This window comes from Podarcis raffonei, chromosome 4 (genome assembly GCF_027172205.1).
Source record: "Podarcis raffonei isolate rPodRaf1 chromosome 4, rPodRaf1.pri, whole genome shotgun sequence".
In the NCBI taxonomy this organism is placed as follows: domain Eukaryota; kingdom Metazoa; phylum Chordata; class Lepidosauria; order Squamata; family Lacertidae; genus Podarcis; species Podarcis raffonei.
In genome coordinates, this window is record NC_070605.1 from 822,715 (window position 1) to 845,497 (window position 22,783).

The 22,783-nt window shown below is 45.4% G+C and overlaps 3 protein-coding genes across 12 annotated transcripts in view; 1 reads left to right on the forward strand and 2 right to left on the reverse strand.

The window, feature by feature from the left end:
- LOC128412026 (zinc finger protein 420-like) overlaps positions 1-22,783 on the reverse strand; it is a 342,858-nt gene that overhangs the window by 313,918 nt on the left and 6,157 nt on the right. The gene's annotated exons all lie outside the window — the stretch shown is intronic.
- The window catches only part of LOC128412063 (zinc finger protein 436-like), a 130,442-nt gene that overhangs the window by 80,867 nt on the left and 26,792 nt on the right, over positions 1-22,783 (forward strand). The window lies entirely within an intron of this gene.
- The window catches only part of LOC128412058 (zinc finger protein 436-like), a 41,490-nt gene that overhangs the window by 8,914 nt on the left and 9,793 nt on the right, over positions 1-22,783 (reverse strand). For 2 of the 4 annotated variants that reach the window (XM_053384891.1, XM_053384892.1), the window contains exons 2-5: positions 5,877-6,368; positions 5,581-5,674; positions 5,234-5,316; positions 3,283-3,409 (exon numbers count right to left, since the gene is read on the reverse strand). In XM_053384891.1, the coding sequence (XP_053240866.1) occupies positions 3,283-3,409; positions 5,234-5,316; positions 5,581-5,674; positions 5,877-6,293 (721 nt within the window). In that variant the 5' untranslated portion in view covers positions 6,294-6,368. The remainder of the gene's footprint in view (positions 1-3,282; positions 3,410-5,233; positions 5,317-5,580; positions 5,675-5,876; positions 6,369-22,783) is intronic. The other 2 variants (XM_053384894.1, XM_053384893.1) reach the window with 2 other exon arrangements.

Sequence of the window (22,783 nt, forward strand, 5' to 3'; positions counted from 1 at the left end):
AGAGGGGGATACGTCACAAGGTGACTTCTCCTCAGGACAGTGGCGTGGCAGAGCTTAGGAGTAAAGCTCTGGTTCGAGCATCCGAGATTCTACTGGATGACTCTGGTTTGCCTCAAAGTTTTTGGGGGGAGGCGGTAAAGACAGCCAATTTCACGATGAACAGGTGCTACAATGCAGTGGTAGGTGACACCCCGTATTTCCTGCTTCATCGGCAGAAGCCGCTTGTGCATTTCTTTCGCACTTTTGGTAGCAGAGCCATGGTGCCTGTACCAAAGTTTCTGCAGCAGGAGGGTGGCCCAAGGTACCAGGAAATGATCTTCTGTGGATATGAGCCTGCGACAAAAGGGTGGAGATTCGCATATCCAGAAGGTGATCAGACCAAGCTTCTGGTCAGTAAACAGGCTGAGTTCTTTGAGCAGGATGGTTGGGCAAGGCGCAAAGTGCGCTCTGACGTTCACTCAGATTGTCTGTCTGACTCTGAGGAGGAAGGAGAGCCAGAGCCTGAACCTGCTGGTGGAGACCAGGTCCCTGAACAGAGTAGGGCGTCTCCACAGGTTGTTAAAGGAGTGTCCAAGAGTGAGCCCTCATCTCCTGTGCGCATAATGGAGAAAGCTCACAGACGTGTCAAGTCAGAGGGGGAGTCTTCTGATGAGGAAGACGCACATGCTGGCCCCAGTGGGTCAAAAGGAGCACCCCAGTTTGTGCCCAGGCGGTCATCGCGGGCAACAAAGGGAATTCCACCTGAGAGGTTTCAGGTCACAAATGCGTGGGTTGGTTTCGCACAGTGCGAACCTGAGGTTTGTGAGGTTCAACAGGTGCCTAACAACGATGCCAGGAAGGGGCGGAAGGCAATGGGGAAAGTGTTGAACACTCAGAAGTCCTCTCAGAACGTGATTCGAGAGGGGGTGTTAGGAGAGGCTCAGAACTTACAGGGTTAAGAGTTCTGAGTGATGACGCCTCACATTCTGAGGGCGGGTTTAGAACACTGAAGGGAGTGGTTTTACTGTGTTCTTTCAGTGTGCGTGTTTGCTCCGAACAGAGAGCAAGCAAGATGTGCGCTCTGTCGCCAGGCAGATTTATTGCTGTTGTGTTTTGCTAAGGAATAAAGGCTTTAAGATAAGGAGACTGCTGCGTTTCAGCCTGAGTTATTACCACACGACAGAACGTTCCTGCTTCTGCTTCCGCTGTGTTTTACAAGCTCTGCTGAGTCAAAGGTCCCGGAGGGGGGAAGACCAGAGCCGCGCAAGAGAAGTGTGCCGGACCCCCGGACGTCATTGACCTCCAAAGTATTTTGGTCAATTTTAGTTGTTGCTTCAGTGACTTGTTTGCTTAATTTTTCCAAAGTTTCATAAATTTTACTGAAGTAAATCCCTCTTCAGATGCCATTCCTTTTAACCCAGCTTGTGCAGGATCTTCCCCTTGTGGTGCAGGAGGGCCGGATGCAGATGCTCTGCGCTGCTGCAATGCTGCACTGGTCTGCTGCAGTCTAACCTTGCCCGATCTTCTTGTTTTTTCCTGAGGCAAGTTCTTATCCTGAGGCAAGTTTGCCATAACACTTTATCTGAGGATCAAGGTCAGTCCCACGGCCAAAGCTTGTTTTGCCAAAGCTTGTTTTGCAGTGGAAATTTCCCTTGCCAGTTAAAAGTGGAAAATTCCCCAACTAGTTGTAGCAATTTCAGTGTTCCTCTAGGGGGACACAGTAACAGTCAATGGTATTACAATAAAGTATCTTCTCCAGCTTTCCCAAGTCCCCCTTCAACAAAATAAGCAACAGTTTCAAGTCCAAAGAACCCCTTCAGAAAAAAGTATCTCACTTGCAGAGTTAACTGTCAAAAAGTTACATTGTCCATAAACAGTGCGACTCTCAATACAGCAATTCTATTGATCCTGGCAGTCCGTTCCCAAGGGTTAAGTGGTGGTCTTTATTCCCTTTTCTCTCCTTTTTTTCTCTTTTTTTGCAGGCAAAAGAAATACTTTCCCCTCTTCCCTCCCCTCTCCTGCAATTCAGGGAGGGAGTTCTTTTAATTTGATGTTAGGATTTAAGTCCTTTCAACGCAACTCTCCAGGTCTTAGCTTAGACAGTCTTTGCTTTGATTTGTATACAGAGAAGGAAGGCGGACTTCCTGTTTACGCCTTCCCGCTTCAGTGCCAAATTAATCCTTCCCCCCCCCCTTAAATTCCCCAATCTTTAAACTTGACCTACTCACGGGTAGTTGTTTAGTAGCCAAATTGTCACAGGAAAAAGTGTTGCTCTCCGGCAACAGCTGTGCAGCTTCACTCCGCGGAAGAAGCAATTGACTCTCAGCACCGCGCCAGACTCCCCGTTTCGCTCCGGAGCCCCTTACAGGGCTCCCTCGCAGATTGGGGGGGGCGCTAAAGGTGCCCGCTGAGTCCCACGGTCACAGGCTTCACCCGCCTGTGATTTCGAAGGGGTCCCCGCTTCGCCGTAGCGGTAGGACCCGATTTCCGCGGAGCTGCTCCCTCAGAACTAGAGGGAATCCGGAAGTTGTAGATCTCCTTTTTTCTTTGTGTTTCACATTTCTTCTTCATGACTGCTGTTCTAATAAATATTATTGCATTACATTCTTCATTAAATTATCTTTCCAATGCTATATAATTTTTTGGTATTAATCCCCCTAAAGGGCATCAAACCTTGGAAATACACTTTCCCCAAAAGGTTTCCATAATTTTGGCCACTAGTGTAAGTTGCTCGTTTTAAAGGTAATCTACTTTTTATATGGGATCAGATTGTTATTATTAATGTTTCATGTTGGAAACGTGTTGGAAGCCGCCTAGAGTGGTTGGGGCCACCCAGCGAGATGGAAGGGGTATAAATAAAAATTATGACTATTACTATTATTATGATCACTGCTACTACTACCTAATATTCAATCAGCCTGGCTTTTCTCTGGGATGGATTTTGTTTGGCCCAGTCATGGCATCCCCTCCATCGCCAATGTCAGGCGTCTCTTTGGTCAACCCAAGAAAACAAAAACAGAAAACCTGACAGAAGCTACTTATCTTTCCTAACAACTCTGAAGCTGACATTTAAGATGCCTGGGCAGTTCAGGCCAGCCGAATCGTGGTATAAAAAGGCAGAACTGGAGGAAGATGGTTCACAGAAAAAACTGGAATTTGCTGTTCAAGGTTTCTTGTGGGGGTGTTAGGTTCCCAGGTGTTGTAGGGGGCGCTGCTGAGCTCTGTGGAAATGTATGAGGTTCATCTCATAGAGGTATTTTTTGAATTTCCAGGCAGATAGGACAATCCCACAGGGAGCCTTACCAAGAGAGGCCACGATCCCACGATTCTCCTCCATGACGTCCTTATGCAGAGCTCTCTGGTCAGGATCCAGCAACGCCCACTCCTCATCCGTGAAACAAACAGCGACATCTTCAAAGCACACTGGACCCTAAAAGAAAAAGGAAATGTCCTCTTCTGAGACAGCAGAAATATGATCTGCTACACAATGCTCTGTCTCCTTCCTTCCTCTTAATTGCTGCGTTGTTTCAATAGGATTGCTTTGCTGCACATTTTTATTATGGATGCCTATTTTATTCAGCTTTTAATTATGGGTATTCATCTTTGTGCAAATAGGTGGCTCTCTTCCTTGTGGTTTTCAAGTCATTCTGCCTACGCAGGGATTCCAGTTTCCCAATGGAAGGATCCCCTTTCTCCTCTCCTCATGTCCTGTTCTGAAGAGGATCCTTCCCAGTGCCCTACAGCCAAATTCCAGGGATTCAAGGGGGCATGCTCTTGGGGCTAGCTAAGTGAATCCTGGACACTATTTGTTCTCATCTGTCCACTGCTTAGAAGCCTATTTTAGCACTCAGTGATGAATATAGAAATACAATAAGCCTAGTTTGGATGGCCATCTGTCTTGGGTGATCTAGCTGAGACTCCTGCAATGCAGGGGGTGGGACTTGATGACCCTTGGGGTCCCTTTCAACTCCTGGATTCCATGAAAACAGCAACTACAAAGGAATCCTACTGGGGACATTCAGAAGGCTGGTGTCACAGAGTTATCTGGGCAGGAAATCCCACACTTCACAGCTGGAGTTAACTCTTTATCAGCAAGAACACAATATTCACAGACTTGGCTGAGTTTCAGGCCGAATGAGAAGAGCAGCTCATTCCCTGAGGGTCTGTCAGTTTGCATTTCTTAGTGCAGAAAGTATGGAACTGATATTCTCTATTCTATTATAGTTAGTTCAAGAGGGTTCCGGAAGCTTCTCTGAATAAAAGAAACAGAAGTTTCCTGACGTTTGGGTTATTCCTTCAGAGAAGCCGAGTACAGCTGGGTTAAAGTGGTTCTCTCATCTCTTCTGTCAAGGTCATGCTGACTATAAGAAGAGGCCAGAAGGAGCCTGGGTTTCTCTTTCTCTCTCTCTTCCTTCTGGTGTTCTGTACATAGTATGCTGAGTGTTGAGGTTTAAATTTATTATACGTTGTGGTAAGTTTAGGTTAAGTCTGCTGCAACTGGATTTCTTATGGACAGGGCCAATCCTGAATGTTTTGGATTTGTGACCATTATGCTTATTTGCCTTCAGTAGCAGTTAAAGCTCTGCTGGGTGAAATACAATTGCCTCTGGTCTATTTTGGGGAATCCTGCAACATCTTTACATTTTCACTCTGCTAACTATGCATTGGAGTTCTGCCTGGATCAATACAGAGTAGAATTCCATGACAGGGTCTTACTCCATGAAATCAGCTGCCAAAAGAGAAGGCCCCTAGCTCCCCACAGCTTTCCAAGTCCCCTCCTCTCTGGGGTTTCTGGCAAGTGATGCAACAGTGCGCCAGTGTGCAGCCTGCCTTTGCTCCTCCATGTTAGACCTCTCTTGGCTCTGAGAGACAAGCAGGGAGGGTGGATTCTGGCAGAAGGAGAGGGAGCCTCCGGTGGCTCCTCCTTCTCCTGACTCACCTCTGCCTCCCGACCTCCCTCCTCCCACTCGCCTCCTTCCTCTTCTGCCTCTGATTCTGGACTACATTCTGCCACAGAGTCTGCCAGCTCACTAAGCCCTGTTTCCCCTTCAGCTTCTGACACCTCCTCTTCCCAGACTTCTCCCTCTTCTCCCTCTGACCACTCATCCTTCCTCCACCTCCACTCCTTGGGCTCAGAGCCATCTTCCCTTCCTGGTTCCCCGGCTGCTTCCTCCCACCATTCCTCTGTGCCCAACCAGTCCATGACATTGCTCCATCCCTCGGCCTCTGTCCCCACAAGGCAGCTTCCTCTGACCTGATCTGGAGCCACAGCCGCTGCTTCCCTTCTGCCCCCATGAAAAGATGGATAAGGAGGTTTTGGCGGCATCATTCTGTCACCTGGAAGAGAAAAAATGTAAGCAGGATGCCAGGAGTGCCTGCTTCTCTGACAGGTGAAACAGGGCATCTCTAACGACAGATGGGCCTTTCAGAAAGCCGTACCTGCTGAGTGCAGTTGGAGGTTTGTGCCCATTTCATATTTTAGTTGTGCAAAATTACTACTCCCTTCCTTTGGACCCTTGGTCCCAACTCTCCCCCCCCCAAAAAAAAAGATGAAAAGAACGCACAGATTTGTTGGGAAAGCAACAGAATGAGAAAAGCCACCTTCCTCCTTACCCAGTGGCCTCTCTCTGGTGTCCAACGGAGGCCTCTCTGCCTCACAGGAATCCAGGTCCACTTCTGCAAAACGATCCCTTTTCTGAAAGAGCAACAAGGATTCAAAACAGAGAATGGGGTGAAGGATTAAAAAACGAATGTCAGGGCCAACAGCTTTAAAGGTGTCAGATCTCATTCCATGGATGCCTTCCCAGAAAAAGGATGGGCCAACAGCAGAGCATTATGGGATGTTCTCCGTCCTGTTTGGAGCCCCTTGGGAGTATCCAGAGAAAGGTCTCTCTCACCTGCTTTCTCTCTGCCTGCTTTCTCTCCTCTGCCTGACTCAGGAGGAAACCTTCGGCCAGGGCCACCGCCTGGGAACTGGTCTCCGCTCCACAGTCCCTCACCCAGCTCTCCATCTCCGGGGGAAGGACAGCCAGGAACTGCTCCAAGATCACCAGGTCCAGCATCTCAGCTTTCGTGTGCTTTTCTGGCTTCAGCCACTGGTGGCAAAAGTGGTGGAGTTGGCTGCAAACCTCTCGGGGTCCTTTATCTTGCAGGTAGCAGAACCAACTGAACTGCCGGATCTGCACCTCTGAGCGGAGGGTGTCCTCCTCACCCAGGATCTTCAGCACAGCGTTTTCCCAGAATCCCCCACTGCTCCCAGTTTGGTTGGCATGGCCTCTTCCTGCTTCGGGGCCAGCTGAATCTTGATCATCCATCTGTGGTCTCAGGAAACTTCTAAGAGATCAGAAGGAACCCTTTGATCTTCGTCTTAATGAGAAGTCCTGGAAATCCTACAAAGCAAATACATTGTTCTGTTACATAATTTGTAGGTCAGGAGAAGAAAATGCTTCTCTAAAAAAGCATGGATGAGTCTTGCTAGGAACCAGGGCTAGACTGGACCGCAGCCCTTTTTGAAAAGACAGAGGAGGAGGAGGAGGGTGAGGAGGAGGAGAAGCAGAAGCAGAAGCAGAAGAAGACGCCTCTAGCTCTCCTAGAAGGAAGATTGCAATGCAAAATGTGGAGGAACTGAAGGGGTTTCTGGGAGATGAATCAGCCTGGTTGCTCCTGCCTTCCAGTCAATGCATGAAGTCATTTTATTTTATTTATTTATTTATTTATTTATTTATTTATGCATGAAGTCAGAACTGACTGACAAGGGAGTCATTTGTATCTTGTGGAAAATGGATGCCTGGCTCTAGTGGGGGTCCTCACCTGGGGGTCCTCAGGAGTTGCTCTCCCCCCACCCCCACTTCTGGGCACATTTCTCCCCTGCTTCTGTCTCCTTTTCTTGCACTTGGACTCTCCGCCGCTCTGAAGACAGAGTCCTGGGGTGGGGTCCCTTTTTCTTTGCTCTGAGGGCCAGGAATGTATCTAGTCAACCCCCTGAGGGCCAAATACATCTCCTTTGAAATTTAGGCAGCTAATTTATTATTATTATTCTGTTAGATGGCTTAACATACGCACAGCCATTGATGCCCAGGTCCCTGGAGGCTCAGGGAGTAGCAGCGCCCATTTCCGGCTGAGAGGATGTGGTCCTGGGATGCCCTGCTCTGGGTGCGAGGGGATGGCTGCCGTGGCCTCCGTGGGGAGCTGCCCTGGGAGACACTGGGAAACTGGTCCCCAATGCAGCAGCCAGACTCTGGGCTGGGATCCCTCTCTTTACTCCTCTCCTTTCTCTCCCACTTTTCTTCCTCCCTCCCAGTGGGGTTTTCTTTTGGGGGGTGTCTAGTCCACCTCCTCATCCAGCTTTGGAAAACCATTTGCAGATGTTTCCTCTGTTCTGCAATGACGATGAGCGACGTCACAGAGAGTTAAAGTCCCAGGGACCCCTTTGTTTAAAGGAGGGAGATTTCGGGGGAGTCATTTTTTTTCCTGAAAGGCCAAATGAGTTTGGGATCCTCTGCTCTGCAGGAAGGAGAGCGTGGCAGCCCTGGCCCCTCCCTGGCAGGTCCCTCTCCTCCCTGATTTGCCCCCCCCCCGCAGGACCAGATCAGGCCCCCCAGGCCTCCTCCCCTGCTGGAGCCCTGCCCCCCCCGTCTCCCCACTGCACCCTCCGGGGGGGGGGGACAGATGAGACTCACCAGGTCCCAGGAGGGGGCAGCGAATCAGCCCTTGCAGGAGAGACACCCAAGCAGGAAAGGGCTGGGGAGGGAGGGGCCTTGGCTCTGGAGGACCTGCCCCCCCCTTCCTGTCCTCTCTAGGAAGGCAGCTCAGATCCCTTTAACCCTTGCAGTGCCGAGTCCCCCCAGCTCTGCCCCCCCCTTGCATTGCACACTCACGTGGCCAGGGCAGATCTCTGATTTCTATTCATTTCTCTTCTTTTTAATGGCTCTAAGGGGGCAGCTGCCCCCTGGCTCGGCCTATGGCAAGGTGTGCTTTTGGGGGGGATTTTGGCTCTTGTCAGAGCCTCTCCCTCCCTTGGCCAGAAAGTGGATGAGCAGCTTGCAGGGAAAAGGGCTTTGCAGGCGGCAAGGAAGCTCCTCCTAGAATTCAGGAGTGGAGATATAGGAGGGGATCCCAGGGTCATCTAGTCCAACCCCAGCAATGCAGGAATCTCAGCTGAAGCATCCATGGCAGATGGCCCTCCGATCTCTGCTCAGAAACCTCCAAGGAAGGAGAGTCCACCACCTCCCAAGGGAGACCTTTCCCTGCCCAACTGCTCTTAGATGTCCCTCAAGGCAGCGGGTCCTGAGTTCTAGCCCTGCTGAAAGAATCGCACTGGCTGCCAAGGAGGAACCAAGCAAAGTTCAAAATAAATAAATCCTATTCTCATCATGAATAACCAAGACTTTCTTAAGCATGTTGCTATGCAAACATTCAATAGCATGCCATTTCCCCTCCCAGAAATGCTGAATTTCTAACTCAATGGACTAAAAATGGATGGTTGTTATGCTTAGGGGAGCTTTTAATATTTGATGGACTATTGTATTTTAATATTTTGTTGGAAGCTGGCCAGAGTGGCTGGGGAAACCCAGCCAGATGGGCGGAGTATAAATGAATGAATAAATAATAATAATTGTTGTTGTTGTTAATTGAATTGATATACTGCCCTTCATCAAGAGATCTCAGGGACATTGAAAACACAGAACACATGAAAAGTATACAAATAATGCATCACCTCAAATTCTTCAAATAGGTGAGTTTTCTCCTTTGGAAAGAGGCAGGTGGAATCTCCACGGTTGCTAACAGAATAACGTTGAAAGGCTAGTGAAATATGGGGAACCAAGAGCATCTGCTTGGCATGCAGAATGTCCCAGGGTCAGCCCCTGGCAACTCCCGCAAGGGCTGGATGAGACCTCTGCCTGAAACTGGGGGGAGCTGCTGCCAGTCAGTGTGGACTATACAGGGTTAGAGGGAGCCCTTGGTCCGGCTCAGCAGAAGGCAGCTTCTGAGGCTACTTCAAAGCTCTGCAAGATCAAGACGCAAGTGATCAACTACATGGAGATGGCTGAAATGACTGGCAGAATCCGTGACCAGGGAGAAGAACTGATGGAACAGGACTGGAAAAAGTTTAAGGACTATTTACAAAAATATTGTAAAATCTTTGAGTGTTAATATGATGTGGGAAGTGAAGGTAACAGGGTTTGTGTGACTTTGGTTAAATGTGAATGAAAAGAAGAACGTTAAAAAGGATAGGGGGTTATGAACAGAACATTATTATGTCATACTATATAAGATGAGGTATGGACTAAAATAATGGAAAATTGGGACATAATAATTAGAATATAAAATTAAGTATGGTTTAAATAAGGTTTTGAACTTGCTGAATTTGATTGGAATAAAGTGGAACACAAAAAAGGGGGATGTGAGGAGGTCAAGACAGAGGGGCATGGAACTCTATAAATTTAAGAAAGTGGGTCTTTCTTTTTTTTTCTATTTTCTTCTTTTTTCTGCTATATATTTTTGTCTTTTTTGATGTATTTGTTTTTTATATGAGCTTTATGTATGGAAATGATACATCTTGAAATGATGAATTTTTTTTGTTTTGTAAAACCTTAATAAATATTTATTTAAAAAAAACAAACAAAGCTCTGCAAGATCAAAAGGGATAGATATTCCCTAAGCAAACCAAATTTAAGAACTGGAATCACGGCAGCCGGAATTTCGCACAGGATTCCAGCTGTGGATTCTGACCAAGGCAGAAGAGAGCAGGACTCGGACTTCCCTCCATCTGGACACGATGCACTTCTGTGGATGCAGCCGAGAAGAACATTTGCCTTCTTTGCTGCTGCATTAAGCGGTGTACTCAGGTGGAGCTTGGGATCCACCCAGACCCTGAGATCCTTTTCGCATGTCCAGCTAGTCAGTCCGGTGTCCCCTGCACAGCAGAGTCTCCCTGCTAATTGTCCCAAATTAAATCCAGGCGTCTTGTGTGAGGGAAACTCCGATCCAGGGAGTCTCTGGCAGGAGATAATGAGACAAGGAAAGTTTTATTTACAAAAAAGAGAATGGTGAAACAAAGTGAAGACAGGAGATGTGTTCTTTCAGGTAGAAGTTAACTTATTACTTCAGCTAAATGTCTCAGGATTAAACACGGTTCTGCAGGCACAGCTTCTCTTCAACTCCCTCCTCTCCAATTCAGTTGTCGCACTTCAGGGAGATGTTCAGGTTTCCAGAATAGATGGTGAGAGGCTGAACTCTCTTTCTGCGGCTTCTCTCTCATCCCCTCCCTTAGTTATGAGAGGTCTTTCCGTGAGGTACTTTTGACACAGCCCAGCTTCCTTCACAGCGAGGGGCCACTTTTCCTCGGTTCCCCTGAGGTATTTTCCTTTGTATGCCAGACCCAGGGGATCCTCTCAGCCCTTGCCACGGACTTGGGAATCTCCTTTTCCCAGAAGATCTCTCTCCTCCTGACTGGAAGGAGACCCCAGAAGAAGAGGAGAGTCTTCCCACAGCTTCTCCCTCCAGCTTCACTCCCATCTGAATACTCCCTTCAGACCCTCAACATGGTCTCCCCATCTCAGCTGTGAGACTCCTTCCTCTGGCTCCGTAGATATTCTCCTCAGAGCGGAGGATCCACTCAGATCAGAGCCACTTCTCCCTCCCTCCACCCTCTCCTCATCCCCATCTTCTCTCAGAATTCCCTCTCTCCCATCTCAAATCCCCTCAGAAACGGCTCTCTTTATTTTCCCTCCAAAAGTGCTGGCGCCACCCCCCTCTGGGTAGCCAATCAGAAAGAGGCTCTGGCCCCCTGGTGGAATGGTGAGGCACTGCACCCCCAGACGCTGCTCTGGCTCTGCTGTCCGTCACAGCAGCCAGCTGCCCCAGCAGGCCTTGCAATCTCCCCACCGCTTGAGCCGTCCTCCATTGTCTCCCAAGACGGATGAGGAGAGAGCCATTCAGGGGCCACAGGAAAGAGGCATTGGGGGCCGACAGAGGCAAACTGGAGTGGGGAACCATCGCCGAAAGGATGCCTACCTCTCTCTCTTCTTCCTTCTCAATATCTGTTATTGCTAGCTAAGAAATTGGGGGAAAGGCTGCCAGTCGCTGCATGGGTTCTTGGTGTTGAGATCCGTAAGCTGAGTTTGGTACGATTTCTCAGCAATAAATATGATACACTTTTATGGGTGTTACGGAAAATTCCAGGTTGAGACGACTCATCAGCCCAGCCAGTCGGGTGCAAGTCCCTCATGGATCCATGAGGTCGGTAAAAGAAGGAAGTTCCAGCCAAGTAATTTGGAGCAAAACAGCGGTCAGTAGACCTTGATCTTTCTTGTTGCCCAACAGGAGCAAGAACCCAGAACAAAGGGTTACCTTGACTTTTACCCAGAATACATTTCACAGGGCATCATGAATAGGCCCATACTACATCACAAAGGAGGAGGGGATATAAGACACACACAAGTTCAGCAGGGGCCAGACACCGCTCCCAAGACCTCTTAAGTGCCCATACCCAAAGAACAATGAAACCCTTGGCATCTCCTTGCCCTCAGGACTTGCCTGGAGATGGGCTTTCAGAACACCTGACTTGCTAAATTGCCTCTGGGGATGTCTATTGTTGCCCCCCCCGGTCACTCCCTGGGTGGGGGGCCATGTATGGGCTCTCAGGCTTGGGGAAAGATGCCCTCTTCCGGCTGCCTATGTGACTTCCTGCTTCTTGGTTCATGGAGGAAGGTGGAGCCCAAATTCACCTTTCTTTCAGGGTTAAAATGATATTGGAATGAGGAGAGTCGGTTAAAGTATGGATTTTCTTCGAATTTATAAAGCTAGGTATCTTCCCTGCGCTGTCAAGTCAAAAGCATACATTCAGGCCTAATATTCGTAACATTGCAACAACTATAAAGATGTGCCCCCCCACCCCCGTCATTTCCGTAACATGGGTAAGTGAACTCATATTTGAAACAATGCAGACGCAGTCAAGAAGGATTTTCCTCTAGTGTTTCATTCAGCCTCACCTGAATAAACACTTAGATTATGTGAAAATAATGGGAGATACTGTCTCCAAATGAAATTAAACCTGTGCTTTTATTTATTTTCATGGTATAAAAGGTAATTTTAAAGAAATCAATGGTTACAACAGTAAACAACAAATAGCTTGTCCTCATGGAATTGCAGACTTTCATCCTGCCATGTGTTAAAGTTTCAATTGATTATTCTAAAAGATCACGCCACCTTTTCCCACAAGTGCTGGGTAGATTCCGGCAACAGTCTTCACAATTTATGTATTCAATAAACATTGGCCACGTGTTATAAAAGGAATACGGACTGTGTTCCCCCACCTTTTGGATACTTAAATTGTGATGCCCAGAACTGAACACAGTATTCTGGGTGGGGCCTGACCAAGGCAGAATAAAGTGGTACTATCCCTGCTTATTTAACTTATATGTGAAAGGCTGGGCTGGATGAATCCCTAGCCGGAATTAAGATTGCCGGAAGAAATATCAACAACCTCAGATATGCAGATGACACAACCTTGATGGCAGAAAGTGAGGAGGAATTAAAGAACCTTTTATTGAGGGTGAAAGAGGAGAGCGCAAAATATGGTCTGAAGCTCAACATCAAAAAAACGAAGATCATGGCCACTGGGCCCATCACCTCCTGGCAAATAGAAGGGGAAGAAATAGAGGCAGTGAGAGATTTTACTTTCTTGGGCTCCATGATCACTGCAGAGCTTAAAAGCAGAGACATCACCTTGCCAACAAAGGTCTGAATAGTTAAAGCTCTGGTTTTCCCAGTAGTGATGTATGGAAGTGAGAGCTGGACCATAAAAAAAGCTGATTGCCGAAGAATTGATGCTTTTGAATTATGGTGCTGGAGGAGACTCTTGAGAGTCCCATGGACTGCAAGAAGATCAAACCTATCCATTCCGAAGGAAATCAGCCCTGAGTGCTCACTGGAAGGACAGATCCTGAAGCTGAGGCTCCAATACTTTGGCCACCTCAGGAGAAGAGAAGAATCCCTGGAAAAGACCCTGATGTTGGGAAAGATGGAGGGCACAAGGAGAAGGGGACGACAGAGGACGAGATGGTTGGATAGTGTTCTTGAAGCTACCAGCATGAGTTTGACCAAACTGCGGGAGGCAGTGGAAGACAGGAGGGCCTGGTGTGCTCTGGTCCATGGGGTCACAAAGAGTCGGACATGACTAAATGACTAAACAACAACAACATTCCTGCCCTTGATCTGATTCTGCCTTCTGCCACATTGGCCTCCGCTCCCCATTTGGTGTCGTCTGCAAATGTGATGAGCATCCCCTTCAGTTCCTTCATCCAACTCATTCATAAAGACGTTGAATGACAACGGGCCCAGGATTGAACCCTACAGCACCCCTCTTGTCACTTCTCCCAGGATGATGAGGAACCATGAAGGAGTCCTCTTTGGGTTTGGTCAGTCAAATCCACCAGTTACCTTGTTCAGCCGAAATTTTACCAGCTTCCTCACATAAATATCACAGGGGATTTTGTCAAAAGCCTTACTGAAATCAAGATGCAGTATTTCCACAGCTGTTCCCTGATCAAAAAAGTTTGTAACTCCATCCAAAAAAAGGGGAGGAGAGATTTCTCTGGCTTGACTTGTTTTTGAGAAAGCCATGCTTTCATCTTGTATGTTTCTGTTGTGAAATCTTCAGATGAAAGGCACATAAATATTAAAAATGATAATAAATAAGGATATTGACAAGCTGAAACGTGCAAAGGAAGGCAATTTATGTAATTATTTAATTTGTATACCACCCGAAACAGTGGTGCCAACTTGAATAAAATATGGGTGGGGGGCCAGGTAAGGCCCGCCTTGCACAATCAATCACATGATGCATAAAGGGCACTGGAATGGCGATGCCTACCAACTAGGGGGGTGGCCCCCTCAAATATACTATTGGGGGGCAAAACACCCTTGGCCTCTAAAAGTTGACTACTGTTCCTACATGTCGCAGGACGGTTACAACATAAAAAGACAATATAAAAACACAAAATGCACATCTGTAACCCCTCTCACTACCAAATTTTAAAAGGGCATTAGATGTCAATAAGCCAGAGTGCTGGTTAACAAGGTGCGGATTTGCCTGGCTCCTAAAGCTGTTTAATGGTTTTTCCAACCTTTGCATGAATTCTCTGATGGGATGTGAGACTGAAGCTCTTCCTGAAGCTCTTTCCACATTCCACACACTGATAGGGTTTCTCCCCTGTATGAATTCTCTGATGCTTAGTGAGAGAGGAGTTATGACTGAAGCTCTTTCCACATTCCATGCACTGATAGGGTTTCTCCCCTGTATGAATTCTTTGATGGGAAGTGAGATGGTAGCTCCTACTGAAGCTCTTTCCACATTCCACACAATGATAGGGTTTCTCCCCGTATGAATTCTCTGATGGGAAGTGAGATTGTAGCCCTCACTGAAGCTCTTTCCACATTCAAAGCACTGATAGGATTTCTCTCCTGTATGAATTTTCTGATGCTTAGTGAGATCAGAGCTCTCCCTGAATCGCTTTCCACATTCCACACACTGATAGGGTTTCTCCCCTGTATGAATTCTTTGATGGGAAGTGAGATGGGAGCGCCTACTGAAGCTCTTTCCACATTCCACACACTGATAGGGTTTCTCCCCTGTATGAATTCTTCGATGGGAAGTGAGACGGAAGCCCATACTGAAGCTCTTTCCACATTCCACACACTGATAGGGTTTCTCCCCTGTATGAATTCTCTGGTGCTTAGTGAAATCTGAGCTCTTCCTGAAGCTCTTTCCACATTCCATGCACTGATAGGTTTTCTCCCCTGTATGAATTCTCTGATGCTTAGTGAGATCTGAGCTCTTCCTGAAGCTCTTTCCACATTCCATGCACTGATAGGGTTTCTCCCCTGTATGAATTCTCTGATGGGAAGTGAGATTGGAGTTCTCCCTGAAGCTCTTTCCACATTCCACACACTGATAGGGTTTCTCTCCTGTATGAATTCTTCGATGGGAAGTGAGAGAAAAGCTCTGACTGAAGCTCTTTCCACATTCCACACACTGGTAGGGTTTCTCTCCTGTATGAATTTTTCGATGGGAAGTGAGATTGGCGCTCTGCCTGAAGCTCTTTCCACATTCAACACACTGGTAGGGTTTCTCTCCTGTATGAATTCTTCGATGGGAAGTGAGAGAGGAGCTCTCCCTGAAGCTCTTTCCACATTCAAAGCACGGATAGGGTTTCTCCCCTTCATGAAATTTCTGATGGGAAGTGAGATTGAAGTTCTTCCTGAAGCTCTTTCCACATTCCACGCACTGATAGGGTTTCTTTCCAATGAGAACTCTTTGTTGGGAAGTGGAATGGGAGCTCTGACTGCAGCTCTCTTCATACTCCAAATTTTTGCGTGGCTTCTCCTCTCTGTGGGTTTTGTCATGTTCATCCTTGTTCTTGTTTTCCAATTCATCAAAATCTGCAATGGAGACAAAAAGGGATTAGAGCCTCAGAAACAAATCAAGAAGAACTGAAGGGAGTTGGGTCTTTGTTCATTGCCTTTGTTGGTTGTCATTAACCAACATTTTTATTAATATATTCTGATGGATTGTTGAATGTTGATTTGTTTGATATACAGTAGTGGCCAAAATTGTGGAAGCCTTTTGGGAAAAAAGTGTATTTCAGAAATTTGATGGCTCGTAACACGACTTCGTTTAGAGTAATACCACAAAATTATGTATCAATGAAAAGATAATTTAATGAAGAATGTAATTATCTGTAATCTATCAAAAGTCATAGTGGAATAACCAGAAAAAGGAAGCACAACTTGCTTAGCTTGACTTTTGTTAGTGTGTTATGTCATATTGTGGAAAGTTGATATAAAATTTACAGATTGTATATTATTAAGAGAGAATTACATGAAAATGATGTATAGATGGTATATCACACTAGTGAAAATGGCAAAGATGTTTAAGAAAGAAAATAAGAGATGCTGGAGATGTAAAGAAAAGGAAGGAACATTTTATCATATGTGGTGGGAATGCAAATGCATTAAAAAATATTGGGAAATGATATATAATGAACTGAAAATAATGTTTAAAATGAGCTTTGGTAAACATCCTGAAGCCTTTCTGTTAGGTATCTCAAATCAAGAGCTGCCAAAAGAAAAATGGACATTATTTATTTATACTATAACAGCGGCAAGAATCTTGACTGCACAAAATTGGAAGGTGGAAGAAATACCATCAAAAGAACAATGGTAAGAAAAACTGATGAATTGTGCAGAATTGGCTAAGCTAACAGAGAAACTACAGAGAAACTACAAGAGAAGGACAAAAAGGATTTTAAAAGTTTGGGAACCATTTACAGGTTATTTGCAGAAACGGCAACTGGCAGGGTCTGAATAAACTTTATTATAGTAACAGAAAAATTAGAGAAATGATAGGGGAATTTACTTTTATCTAAAGCAGGACACAATAAATAAAACTAAATAACTCAGTAGAAGGGGAGTTGAGGGAAGTCCGGAGGACAGGAGGGAGAACAATTGTATATAACATGATGATTGAGATATTTTTATTTGTTATAAAATTCAATAAATATTCATTTTTAAAAAAGAAGAAGATTGAGGAAAACTTAACCAAAGCTGGCCTTTCTATATTTGTGAAGAGGTATAAGGAGACTCCCATGGACTGCAAGAAGATCAAACCTCTCCATTCCGAAGGAAATCAGCCCTGAGTGCTCACTGGAAGGACAGATCCTGAAGCTGAGGCTCCAATACTTTGGCCACCTCCTGAGAAGAGAAGACTCCCTGGAAAAGACCCTGGTGTTGGGAAAGATGGAGGGCACAAGGAGAAGGGGACGACAGAGAATGAGATGGTTGGACAGTGTTCTCGAAGCTACCAGCATGAGTTTGACCAAACTGCGGGAGGCAGTGGAAATACAGGAGGGCCTGGCGTGCTCTAGTCCAGGGGGTCATGAAGAGGCGGACACGACTAAAGGACTAAAGAACAACATAAGGAGACTCAGTCACTACAAAATCAGACTGGTAAAGGCAGGAAAAGGTGCACAACAGCAAGTGATGATCGAAGAATGGAGAGACTCTGTCTGCATGACAGAAGAAAATCATCTGGGTGTTTACAAGATGACATGGCGCAATGTAATGTGAAGCTGAGTGCAAGGACTGGTCTAAATGCTAGAATTCCAAGGGAAAAGCCATTATCTCTCAAGCAAAGGTGGAAAAGATTAAACTGGGCTAAAACCCATGGTAACTGGACAGCGGAACAATAGGACAGTGTTATTTGGAGCGACCCCTTCATGGATCACTGCCTTGCCGTGGCGAAGGGGCTTGAAGAACTCAGAGAAGCTATGAACTACGCCGAGCAGGGCACACAAGATGAACAGGTCATAGTGGAGAGTTTTGACCAAACGTGATCCACCTGGAGGAGGAACCGGCAAGCCACTCCAGTATCCTTGCCAAGAAAACTCCATGGACAAAGACAACAGGCATATAAAAGTTATGACGCTGGAAGATGAGCCCCTCAGGTCGGAAGGCGTCCAACATGCTACTGGGGAAGAGCGGAGGGCAAGTACAAGTAGATCCAGAGCTGATGAAGCGGCTGGGCCAAAGCCGAAAGGACGCTCAGTTGCGGATATGCCTGGAAGCGAAAGGAAAGTCCAATGCTGTAAAGAAAAATATTGCATAGGAACCTGGAATGTAAGAACCATGAACCTGGGTAAGTTGGAGGTGGTCAAAAATGAGATGGCAAGAATAAATATTGACATCCTGGGCATCAGTGAACTAAAATGGACGGGAATGGGCGAATTCAGTTCGGATGACCATCACATCTACTACTGTGGGCAAGAAACCCGTAAAAGAAATGGAGTGGCCCTCATAGTCAACAAAAGAGTGGCGAAAGCTGTACTGGGATGCAATCTCAAAAATGATAGAATGATCTCGATACGAATCCAAGGCAGACCTTTTAACATCACAGTAATCCAAGTTTATGCACCAACCACTGGTGCTGAAGAAACTGAAATAGACCAATTCTATGAAGACTTACAAGACCTTATAGAAGTGACACCAAAGAAGGATGTTCTTCTCATTATAGGGGATTGGAATGCTAAAGTAGGGAATCAAGAGATAAAAGGAACAACTGGCAAGTTTGGCCTTGGAGATCAAAACGAAGCAGGGCAAAGGCTAATAGAGTTCTGTCAAGAGAACAAGCTGGTCATCACAAACACGCTTTTCCAACAACACAAGAGACGACTCTACACATGGACATCACCAGATGGGCAGCATCGAAATCAGATTGATTATATTCTCTGCAGCCAAAGATGGAGAAGCTCTATACAGTCAGCAAAAACAAGACCTGGAGCTGACTGTGGCTCAGATCATCAGCTTCTTATAGCAAAATTCAAGCTTAAACTGAAGAAAGTAGGAAAAACCACTGGGCCGGTAAGATACAATCTAAGTCAAATCCCTTATGAATACACAGTGGAAGTGACGAACAGGTTTAAGGATTTAGATTTGGTGGACAGAGTGCCTGAAGAACTATGGATGGAGGCTCGTAACATTGTACAGGAGGCAGCAACGAAAACCATCCCAATGAAAAGGAAATGCAAGAAAGCAAAGTGGCTGTCCAACGAGGCCTTACAAATAGCGGAGGAGAGAAGGCAAGCAAAATGCGAGGGAGATAGTGAAAGATACAGGAAATTGAATGCAGATTTCCAAAGAATAGCAAGGAGAGACAAGAAGGCCTTCTTAAACGAGCAATGCAAACAAATAGAGGAAAACAACAGAATAGGAAGAACCAGAGATCTGTTCAAGAAAATTGGAGATATGAAAGGAACATTTCGTACAAAGATTACCATAATAAAGGACAAAAGTGGTAAGGACCTAACAGAAGCAGAAGACATCAAGAAGAGGTGGCAAGAATACACAGAGGAATTATACCAGAAAGATATGGATGTCTCGTACACCCCAGGTAGTGTGGTTGCTGACCTTGAGCCAGACATCCTGGAAAGTGAAGTCAAATGGGCCTTAGAAAGCACTGCAAATAACAAGGCCAGTGGAAGTGATGGTATTCCAGCTGAACTATTTAAAATTTTAAAAGATGATGCTGTTAAGGTGCTACACTCAATATGCCAGCAAATTTGGAAAACTCAGCAGTGGCCAGAAGATTGGAGAAGATCAGTCTACATCCCAATCCCAAAGAAGGGCAGTGCCAAAGAATGCTCCAACTACCGCACAATTGCACTCATTTCACACGCTAGCAAGGTTATGCTTAAAATTCTACAAGGAAGGCTCAAACAGTATGTGGATCGAGAACTCCCAGAAGTGCAAGCTGGATTTAGAAGAGGCAGAGGAACCAGAGACCAAATTGCAAACATGCGCTGGATTATGGAGAAAGCTAGAGAGTTCCAGAAAGACATCTACTTCTGCTTCATTGACTATGCAAAAGCCTTTGACTGTGTCGACCACAGCAAACTATGGCAAGTTCTTAAAGAAATGGGAGTGCCTGATCACCTCATCTGTCTCCTGAGAAATCTCTATGTGGGACAAGAAGCTACAGTTAGAACTGGATATGGAACAACTGATTGGTTCAAAATTGGGAAAGGCGTACGACAAGGCTGTATTTTGTCTCCCTGCTTATTTAATTTATACGCAGAATACATCATGCGAAAGGCTGGGCTGGATGAATCCCAAGCTGGAATTAAGATTGCCGGAAGAAATATCAACAACCTCAGATATGCAGATGACACAACCTTGATGGCAGAAAGTGAGGAGGAATTAAAGAACCTTTTAATGAGGGTGAAAGAGGAGAGCGCAAAATATGGTCTGAGGCTCAACATCAAAAAAACGAAGATCATGGCCACTGGTCCCATCACCTCCTGGCAAATAGAAGGGGAAGAAATGGAGGCAGTGAGAGATTTTACTTTCTTGGGCTCCATGATCACTGCAGATGGTGACAGCAGCCACGAAATTAAAAGACGCCTGCTTCTTGGGAGAAGGGCAATGACAGGCCTAGACAGCATCTTGAGAAGTAGAGACGTCACCTTGCCAACAAAGGTCCGTATAGTTAAAGCCATGGTTTTCCCAGTAGTGATGTATGGAAGTGAGAGCTGGACCATAAAGAAGGCTGATCGCCGAAGAATTGATGCTTTTGAATTATGGTGCTGGAGAAGACTCTTGAGAGTCCCATGGACTGCAAGAAGATCAAATGCATCCATTCTTAATGAAATCAGCCCTGAGTGCTCACTGGAAGGACAGATCGTGAAGCTGAGGCTCCAGTACTTTGGCCACCTCATGAGAAGAGAAGACTCCCTGGAGAAGACACTGATGCTGGGAAAGATGGAGGGCACAAGGAGAAGGGGGCGACAGAGGATGAGATGGTTGGATAGTGTTTTCGAGGTTACCAGCATGAGTTTGACTAAACTGCGGGAGGTAGTGGAGGACAGAGGTGCCTGGCGTGCTCTGGTCCATGGGGTCACGAAGAGTCGGACACGACTAAACGACTAAACAACAACAATTTGGAGCGATGAGACACAAATCTCCTTGCTTGGTAGTGAGGGCATGAAATACGCGAGGAGGAGAATCGGAGGAGATTTACATCCTACTTGCATTACACCGACCGTGAAACACCCAGATAGTGTGATGATCTGGGGTTGTATGACAGCAAAAGGTGTGGGCAGAATTTGTGTCATTAATGGGAACGTAAATGCCCCCAATACATAAATCAAATACTTGAGCCTGAAGCGTTCTGAATGTGAAATCATATTCCACTGCTGGAATGGCCTGGGAATAGGCCAAGCGAAAATATTGGGAGCCGACTAAAGAAACTTGTTAGTCAGAAGCAACCCAGCAATAAAGCCCAATTAACAGAGGCAATAATTCCATCTTGGTTTCACATTATTACAGCTGCAGAACTAAAAAACTTGCTTCACTCCATGAGAAGGCGTTGTAAGGCCAGAATGAAAGCTAAAGGTTACCAAAGTCAGTACAGTGGTCCCCAGCAAGACGAATGCCTCGCAAGACGGAAAACGGGCTAGACGAAAGGGTTTTCCGTTTTGGAGGTGCTTCGCAAAACGAATTTCCTTTTTTTAAAAAAAATATTTTATTAAGATTTTACAAAAACATAGGTTTACAAAATACAAAAAAGACATATAAAAAGAAAAATATACATAAAAAAGAAAAAAGAAAAAGAAAATACAAAAAACGAATAAATAAAAAGGAATTAAAAACAAATCCATTTTTGTTACTTTAAGCTCATTAGCTTGTTTCCTTGACCTCCTCACACCTCCCCTTTTTGTATTCCCATTTAAATAATCAAATCAGCAAATCCTTACCCTCTTTCGTTTATCTTAACTCTATATCTGAACATATTATAACTTTATATTTTCACCCATTATCAATTCATTTTTGCATATTCTTATTAACTTTGTTGCTAATGCCACTTATTTTCAATCCAACATCATTTTAACATTCATTAATTTTACAGTGTTTCTGCAAATAGTCTTTAAATTTCTTCCAATCTTCTTCCACCAACTCTTCTCCCATGTCTCAGATTCTGCCAGTCATTTCCGCCAATTCCATATAGTCCATCACCTTCATCTGCCACTCTTCCAGGGTGGGTAAATCTTGTGTCTTCCAATACTTTGCAATAAGTATTCTTGCTGCTGTTGTTGCATACATGAAGAAAGTTCTATCCTTCTTTGGCACCAATTGGCCGACTATGCCCAGGAGAAAGGCCTCTGGTTTCTTCAGAAAGGTATATTTAAATACCTTTTTCATTTCATTATAGATCATCTCCCAGAAAGCCTTAATCTTTGGACACGTCCACCAAAGGTGAAAAAATGTACCTTCATTTTCTTTACATTTCCAACATTTGTTATCGGGCAAATGATATATTTTTGCAAGCTTGACTGGTGTCATGTACCACCTGTATATCATTTTCATAATATTCTCTCTTAAGGCATTACATGCCGTAAATTTCATACCGGTGGTCCACAACTGTTCCCAGTCAGCAAACATAATGTTATGACCAATATCTTGTGCCCATTTGATCATAGCGGATTTAACCGTTTCGTCCTGCGTGTTCCATTTTAACAGCAAGTTATACATTCTTGAAAGTATCTTAGTTTTGGGATCTAACAGTTCTGTTTCCAATTTTGATTTTTCCACCTGGAAGCCAATTTTTTTGTCCAAATTATAGGCCTCTCTGCAAAATGAATTTCCTATGGGCTTCCTTCGCAAGACGAAAATGTCTTGCGAGTTCCTGCGGGGTTTTTTTTCCTCCCCCCCCCCTTTTTCCCAAGCCGCTAAGCCGCTTAACAGCTGATCCGCTAAGCCGCTAATCAGCTGATCCGCTAATCAGCTGATCCGCTAAGCCCGCTAAGCCGCTAATAGCGCTAATCCGCTAATGGGCTTGCTTCGCAAGACGAAAAAACCGCAAGACGAAGAGACTCGCGGAACGGATTCTTTTCGTCTTGCGAGGCACCACTGTATTAATTGACATGGTGGGAATTTCTGAATATCTCCTTTTTTCTATGTGTTTCACATTTCTTTTTGCATTGTAATTTTCATTAAATTATCTTTCCTATGGTATCACTCCCCCCAAAATTGGTGTTATGAGCCATCAAACTTTGGAAACACACTTTTAAATAAGTTTCCATGATTTTAGCCACTAGTATAAGTTGTTCATTTAAAGTTAATGTACTTTTTATATGGGATCAGATTGTTGTTATTAATGTTTCATGTTTATACATGTGTTGGCTGGGTGCAACCCAATCAGATGTTCCAGGGATAAATAAAAATTTTTACTATTACTATGGTAGGGATC